This window comes from Cervus canadensis, chromosome 33, assembly GCF_019320065.1.
Source record: "Cervus canadensis isolate Bull #8, Minnesota chromosome 33, ASM1932006v1, whole genome shotgun sequence".
NCBI classification, from domain to species: Eukaryota; Metazoa; Chordata; class Mammalia; order Artiodactyla; family Cervidae; genus Cervus; species Cervus canadensis.
Genome location: NC_057418.1, coordinates 6,541,080 through 6,549,716, shown reverse-complemented (window position 1 = coordinate 6,549,716; position 8,637 = coordinate 6,541,080). Strand labels below are relative to the sequence as shown.

General features: G+C 39.5%; 1 protein-coding gene across 1 annotated transcript; it reads right to left on the bottom strand.

Moving 5' to 3' along the window:
• Positions 1 to 252: 252 nt before the first annotated feature.
• On the bottom strand, positions 253 to 1,278 carry TAAR8 (trace amine associated receptor 8). Its single transcript, XM_043457324.1, has one exon. It carries the CDS (start codon positions 1,276 to 1,278, stop codon positions 253 to 255), a length of 1,026 nt encoding a protein of 341 aa, XP_043313259.1.
• Positions 1,279 to 8,637: the final 7,359 nt, after the last annotated feature.

Below are 8,637 nucleotides of genomic sequence, written 5' to 3'. Positions count from 1 at the left end.
GTGCAGAGTGTTGAGACAGGCAACACAGGTAAAGCACTTTATCATTTATTATTTAGTGCAATAAATATCTTTACAATGTGAATATCTTTACATCTTAATTAAAATACCTGCCTGCAACTTCTTTCCTGGCTAACTTGAAAAAAAATAAATATTTCCCCAGTTTTGAAAGGCTTTATTCATTTTTTGTATCTAATTTCATCATCAATTCATAATTTTAAAATAGTCCTTCATTTTTCAACATAGTGCTCTCATTCATTCTGAATATAAACTAATGGTTGATGAACTATCTTTAAAAAATCCCCCACTTAAAATAACTTTCATGGCTTTCCTAAACCAAGGGTAAAATAAAGCATAAATCAAAGGGTTCATGGCTGAGTTGTAATAGGCACCCCAACAGCAAATCTCATAAATATAGGCAGGGGTTATGAAACCCATAAAGGCATCAATTAATATATCAATTGTATATGGTAACCATGAAATCATAAATGCTACTACTGTGACCCCCAGGGTTTTAGCTGCTTTTCTCTCTCTCTTGGCCACTCTGGATTTATAGCTCTCTGATTCTGCTTTGCTGCCAGTGTTTTCAATTTTTAGAGCTTGTTGTTTAGCTACAATAAAAATCTTCCCATAAAGAATTACCATAATGAGGGAAGGTATAAAAAATACCAGAACACTTATCAAAACCCATTCTTGATTTACAACAATTTGACAACCGCCTATACAGTTGAGAGCACTTACTAATTCCTCCATCCCGTCGTCACTGACACCCGTGAGGAACACAGCTCCGCTGTACACCATGGGCAGGATCCAGGCGATGCTGATGCAGACCCCTGACACAGACACCGTAAACTTGGTGGGATAGACCAGTGGGTCAGTCACAGCAATGTACCTGTCGATGGAGATGAAGCACAAGTGGAAGAGAGAAGAGTAACAAAATGCCACATCACAGGAGCTGTGAAGGGCACAGAATCTGGCTCCAAAGTACCAGCAGCTCTCCACGGACCTGACCATGCTGAAGGGCATCACGGTCACTCCCACCAGAAAGTCCGCGCAGGCCAGAGAGGCGATCAAGAAATTGGCTGGCGAATGCAGCTGCTTGAAGTGAAGAACTGAAGTCATCACCAAGAAGTTTCCAAAGATAGCCAATAAAGACCCAAAGCCGAACACTGCATACAGAATCACCCGAGATGCAGGCGAGTAGGGAGATTTAATACAAGATCTGTTCACATTCTCATAGCAGAGCTGCACGGGATCAGGTTGGGAAAGATTGCTGGCCATGGATCTGCAACTGGATACTTGCTTTTTTTCTGCCCTTTGGAAAAATGGTTTAATTCTGAAAATTAAATAAATAAAATAAAACTGCATACTTGAATAGTGCTTTTTAAAACTTCCTCATATTACATCTATTTTCCATTTTGTTATGTAAAAAAATTAAAAGAATTTTTAAAATTCTGAAATTTATTCCTTCTGTGTTTATATAATTATTTCTGTGTCTAAATCTCATAGGTAGTTAACTCTAAGCAAATCTACTATGATTATTCAGAAATCACATTATCTGAATAACTGAAGAAATTTAATTTAAATACCTGGCCCTTTACACCTGTGAACTTCTTCCTTGCAAAGGAGTCACATGCAACAATTGCACATTTAAAAAGTCACCTCTTAATAGACCTCCGCCCTCATGTTGTCTGAAAAGTTAACACCTAGGGTGCTTTAGAAAGCCAGCCAATAAACTTTGCCCATTATAAATTCCTCACAAGCAATCCCTGTAGTGTAAGGTGTGACTGATGAAAAGAAACTTACTTTTGTTAATTATAATTTAAAAGTTTTTCTGCAAAACATATTTTTCTGTGCCCTTTTACTTTATCAAAACACTTAGAATTTTCACATCCAAGCAATCTATTTTAATTCAACTGTTCCAAAATAGCCTCCTTCTGTATTTGGCAATAATGTTACCTACTCCCTATTTATAAGACTGGCTGCATAGTTTGCAGGGTCTGGGACAAAATAACAATTTGGAGATCTTTGTTCAAAAATAGGAAAAATAGTGCCCTTACATTCACAAGTTTTTTTCCCTTCTCTGCAGTTTCTTGCCAAGATATTTGATCTTTGCTGTGGAATGCCTCACTCCCTTGGACGTGGAGGTATTAGCAGGTCAAGTGCAGGTCCTCACAGGTGGCTCACAGGTTCCGCAACTCAAAGGCCCACCCACCGCCAGGCTCCCCCTCCCACCAACCGCTGAAACAATAGTCCTGGCTCTGTTTGGGGTGAGGAAGCCGAGCCAGGCATCCGCGCTTCTCCTGGGCCTGCCACCTCAACCAAAGGCAGATAGACAGCCCCCTAGGAGGGCAGCCTCCCCATCAGGACCCACACAGTGCATGAATTAGGGGTAGGTGAGGGGCTTGGCCCGCTGAGTCTCTCCTGGCACGTGCTGCGGCCCTACCAACCTGAGCTGGGATGACACCTGCCTGCCTACAGTGAGACTGCGGGAGTGCGCGCCTGACCACCGCCTCCCCGACGGCACGTCCGGTCCTCGCACAGGGCGGAAAAGGAATGGCAGTGCTAGAAGGTCAGAGTGAGCAAGGAGACGCGGGGCTGGGCCCAAAGGGCCAGGGGGCGAGGAGCAGGTGGATGAAAGCCCCTCCCAGGGAGAAAGGGGCATGATGGAGACCATCATAGGTAATGTGATTCCAGGTTCCAGGCCCCCACACGTGCTCCATGGTCCCTTCCGGCTTCACATACAAAATACAATTCAAAAATAAAATTATTACAAATTCCCAAACTGCAGCAACAGACCTCAAAGCCCGATAGCAGGGTTCAGTGCTGCTGGACTAGCGGCAACCCATGGAAGGGCCCTGTCTGATTTGCTTCTGAAGCTAAATCATCTCTTTGTAACAGCAACTAAATGAAGCAAAGAATGTCAAGCGGAGGCAACTACCAAGCTATCTGATGGGAATTGGGAGCTGAGGGCCAGGCAGTTCTGATGGTAATAGACTTTCTGGACACAGAATTTTGGGGTATCCACAGGAAATCAGAGAATTACAGAGGAAGACTAAAGACTGTAAAGTGTTAACCACTCAGTCTTGTCCAACTTTTTGGGATCCCATGGACTGTAGCCCACCAGGCTCCTCTGTCCATGGAATTCTCCAGGCAAGAATACTGGAGTGGCTGTGGTACTGTATTAATGTACTTTTCAAGGTACTGTACTGTAATATTAAAAATGTTTTCTTTATTTTTTGTGCTTGTGTTTGTTTGCCTTTTCTGTATTATTTCTGTGGAAAGTATTATAAACCTATTACATTACAGTACTATATAACCAATTATGTTAGTTGGGTACCTAGGCTAACTTCATTGGACTTAAACAAATTTTGAATATGCTCTTAGGACAGAACTTGTTTCTATGTAGGAGATTAATTGTAATTGTATCCCTCATCTAAAATAAAAAAGAAAAATGATGTGTTTGTCTACAGAAAGAAAAAAAAAATGGATACTGGAGTGGGTAGCCATTCCCTTTTGTAGGGGATCTTCCTGACCCAGGAATTGAACCCCAGTCTCTTGCATTGCAGGCAGATTCTTTACCGCCTGAGTGGTACCATTCTGAGCCACCCCATTAAAGTATTTCAAGTCTGAGGAAAAAAGCTACCTTTGATCCTTTAAAGCAAATAGGGAGCAACCCTGCAAAATAAATGAGTGATGAAGAATTTTTTCCTTTACAGTATGTTTAACACTTAAAAATAAAAGCATAATCTGCCATTAAGGATAAAAATAGTGAAAATAGCTTCATATAAAAATGAAACAGATATTAAAGATGTGCATGAAAACAATTACTCAGTTAATTGCCATCCTAATTCTTCTGGGTAGTGCTATCTTTTCTTCACTCTCAATTCTCAAACCTAACTTGTTTTCACCCCACTCTTATTCAGTAACCTTGCCTCCCTATTTTCTGATAATATAACATACAGAATTTAAAGACTGAGCGGATATAAAGATTTGGGGTGCATAATGGAAGCAGGAATCAAGGATGATTCCCAGGTTTTTAGCTTGCCAAAAAGAAAGATACAGTATGTAGGACAAAAAGTACATTTGAGGGGGAAGATGATGGATTAAGTTGGGATTGAGGAGGGGGACATAAAGCTGAGGTTCTTCCATGAGTAGTTTAGCCTGCTTACTTTTAACTCAGGAAAAAAATTGTGCCTGATATGATCATGTGGGATTCCTCAACATACTAGTGTTTTTGTGGGCATAGGAGTACATGTGATTGCCTGTTATCATCTGCCATAAAGCGTAGGATATATCTGATGCTCAGTAAGCATACAGAAAAGATCTTCATGACCCAGATAATCACGATGGTGTGATCACTCACCTAAAGCCAGACATCCTGGAATGCAAAGTCCAGTGGGCTTTATAAAGGATCTAGTGGAGGTGATAGAATTCTAGTTGAGCTACTTCAAATCCTGAAAGATCATGCTGTGAAAGCGCTTCTCTCAATATGCCAGCAAATTTGGAAAACTCAGCAGTGGCCACAGGACTGGAAAAGGTCAGTTTTCATTCCAGTCCCAAAGAAAGGCAATCCCAAAGAATGCTCAAACTACAACACAATTGCACTCATCTCACATACTAGCAAAGTAATGCTCAAAATTCTCCAAGTCAGGTTTCAACAGTATGTGAACTGTGAACTTCCAAATGTTCAAGCTGGATTTAGAAAAGGCAGAGGAACCAGAGATCAAATTGCCAACACCCATTGGAAATCATCGAAAAAGCAAGAGTTCCAGAAAAAAACATCTACTTCTTTATTGACTGTGCCAAAGCCTTTAACTATGTGGATCACAACAAACTGTGGAAAATTCTTCAAGAGGTGGGATTACCAGATGATGTAACCTGCCTCATGAGAAATCTGTATGCAGGTCAGGAAGCAACACTTAGAACTGGACATCGAACAACAGACTGGTTTCAAATCAGGAAAGGAGTACATAAAGGCTGTATATTGTCACCCTGCTTATTTAACTTATATGCAGAGTACATCATGAGAAATGCTGGACTAGATGAAGCACAAGCTGGAATCAAGATTGCTGGGAGAAATATCAATAACCTCAGATATGCAGATGACACTACTCTTATGGCAGAAAGTAAAGAACTAAAGAGCCTCTTAATGAAAGTGAAAGAGGAGAGTGAAAATGTTGGCTTAAAGCTCAACATTCAGAAAACTAAGATCATGGCATCTGGTCCCATCAGTTCATGGCAAATAGATGGGGAAACAGTGAGAGACTTTATTTTGGGGGGCTCCAAAATCACTGCAGATGGTGACTGCAGCCATGAAATTAAAAGACGCTTGCTCCTTGGAAGGGAAGTTATAACCAACCTAGACAGCACATTAAAAAGCAAAGACATTAGTTTGCCAACAAAGGTCCATCTAGTCTAGGCTATGGTTTTTCCAGTAGTCATGTATGGAAGTGAGAGTTGGACTATAAAGAAAGCTGAGTGCTGAAGAATTGATGCTTTTGAATTGTGGTGTTGGGGAAGACTCTGGATAGTCCCTTGGACTGCAAGGAGATCCAACCAGTCCATTCTAAAGGAAATCAACCCTGACTATTCATTGCAAGGACTGATGCTGAAGCTGAAACTCCAATACTTTGGCCACCTGATGGCAAAGAACTGATTCATTTGAAAAGACCCTGATGCTGGGAAAGATTGAAGGCAGGAGGAGAAGGGGACGACAGAGGATGAGATGGTTGGATGGCATCACTGAGTCAATGGACATGAGTTTGAGTAAACTCCAGGAGTTGGTGACGGACAGAGAGGCCCAGTCTGCTTCGGTCCAAGGGGTCTCAAAGAATTGGACACAACTGAGCCACTAAATTGAACTGAACTTACCGCTGCTATTGTAAGTTCTTCCTCTGCTCCTTTGAGATGTAAATCTTTTTAATAGCTTCTTCCTATTTTACAACCCACTACTGTCTTTCTATAGTACCTGACAACCACCCCTTTGAAATGTTAGCATCAGCTCCCTATTTTCCATTTCAGTTCACGTCAGTTCAGTAGCTCAGTCATGTCTGACTCTTTGCAACCCCATGGACTGCAGCTAGCCAGGCCTCCCTGTCCATCACCAACTCCCGGAGTTTGGTTAAACTCATGTCCATCTAGTCGGTGATGCCATCCAACCATCTCATCCTCTGTCATCCCCTTCTCCTCCCGCCATCAATCTTTCCCAGCATCAGGGGCTTTTCCAATACTATTACTAGTGTGTTTCTGCTTTTTTCCCAAGTGCAGATGTAACACTGAAGAGTCATCCTTCAAGGCTGATACTTAAGTAGGTTGGAATGTGTCAAAAATGAAGAGTGAAAACGTAATGAAGAGCATTAGAGCTGAAGAAAAATAAACAGCAGCTTCAAAGGTTGTAAACATGGGAATCTGTGAAATTCAGGTAAGCATCAATTACATCAGTAACAGAAGAAGAAATGTTGTTACAGCAGTGACCAGTGACACTGACAGTCCTCCAAGAGAAGCTGTATGCTAACGATGGTCTATTTTGTCTCTGCAATGTGTTACTGATGGATGATTCACTGCCTTGATGCCAATGGATAAATTTGCTCTGATTCCAACCAACACTGAAGCAAATGACAGCAATTGTTCTATAACTTTCTATTTCTGAACACTCCATTTCAATATTTTTTTAATATACAATATTTTTTAAAGTAGCAGCTGTACTTTTAGTATCAACCGATTAAGAAAAATACATGTTAGACAAAAACAATTATGAATTCAATAACGCTTTTGTATAAATGCATGTTTTATTAGTAAAAATAAACATGCATTTTAATAATAGTACATATATGTGAGAGACATAGTTTTTATGAAATCTACAACCTGGGGAATAAATGGATTAATTACATCTTGTAATAAGTGCCTCTTTCCAACTTTGGGGTGTCTTGTTCCAAATATATCCATGTCTCTGCAGCAATTCTGTATGCAGCTAACCGAGAAATTAATCTATTACTTGTATAAATAAATTAGATGTAGAAGAAAGGAGTGGTGCTAAGGTCATCATCGAGATAGTTTGGGGGTACATACCAAGTGTTGTGTTTTTTCAGCCAAAAGACTTTTATGAAGGACTTCTAGGAGAGTAGAAAAATAAACAAAGAGTACATTTGAAGGGCATTCTTCACTTACAAATGTGAATAAGACCTTAAAAACATCACTGGACAGTGTTTATTTCTGCAATCAGTTCATCCAATGATTGCACTCTGCAAAGTGCAAGTGAATACAACAGTGTATTTATATACATATATATTTTTTTAAGTCCCCCAGATCATTTTCCTTATTATATATGAGTGTCACTGTCAGTTTACACTTGCAATCAGGGAAGGAAGGAACACACATCTCTATGAAGACAACATTATTGATTCACTATTGAAGGGACACAGTTTTGAGCTCTTCTTTGGAGAGAGTGTGAAGGACCTTAATTATGATCATTTGAAAGGTGACCTGTAGACCTGTTCAGTGACGTCATGTCTGTACCACATAGGTGTTCTGCCATGAAGACTCTGCATTCCCTTCATCATTTTTTATCTTTATTTTTTTTCTCCTAAATACTGTCAGCTCTATTGAAAAGTATTAATGCATAGATGTGAAATAGCTTAACCTTCTGTAAAGTATTTCACAAAGTTTTTTTTTAATAAAACACACAACATACAATGTTTATATAACTCTGCTTAGTTATCTCTTCTTTTCATCTCATAAAATACGTTTGTTATAGAATAGTATGTGAAAATGAGTGACCTAAATAAAGACTTAAGGCTGTGATTCAAAGATTTAAGAAGGCAAATGACCCTATTCTTGGTTTTTCAAATTTTTCTCCGTCTCAAACACTTGACATACATGTTTAAAATGAATTAAAACTCATGTGAATAAGAAATGTTATCAGATGAGAAAACTAAAGATCTTCCTAGAGTCTATGATACCAACTTGGGTACTTGCTATTTTGAAATAATCCTTGGTTATATTTGGGTAATTTGGCTGTTATTATAATTCAGGTAATGTATATCTCCAAATACAGTGTCTGATACAAAGAATGAACTCAAAAGTGGAAAAAAATGTTCATTTGAATTAGCTTTTGGTGGATCAAACAGTAAGGAATCTGCCTGCAATGTGGGAGACCTGGGTTCAACCCCCGGGTTGGGAAGATCCCCTGGAGAAGGGCATGGCAACCCACTCTAATATTCTTGCCTGGAGAATCCCCACGGACAGAGGAGCCAGGCGAGCCATAGGGTCGCAAAGAGTCGGACATGACTGACTAAGCACATCACAGCTTATCCAGATTGTTAAAAAAGCAGTACCATCTTTTTGTCTACATGTTCATTTGACTGTGATAAATTATATTCTCCAATAGTAAAATGTTCTGTAATCATATAATTACTGTACATGTTTTCTGTGAACCCAGTGTCTATAAAATGGATAGAACGTATGACCAGGATTTAGAAAACACAAAAATTCAATCTTTAATTCACTAGAAAATTTCCATTGCACCTTTTGCTTTTTCCCTTTTTCTAAAGTCCTTTTTAGATTAACAAATTTCAAGAGTTTGTAATCTTACATTAACTCTCAAACAAAATATACTTTAAAGAAGATTTTTGTTCCCAA

Excerpts from the sequence above, each read along its gene's own strand:
- TAAR8 (XM_043457324.1), bottom strand. The coding sequence starts at position 1,278 with ATGGCCAGCAATCTTTCCCAACCTGATCCCGTGCAGCTCTGCTATGAG.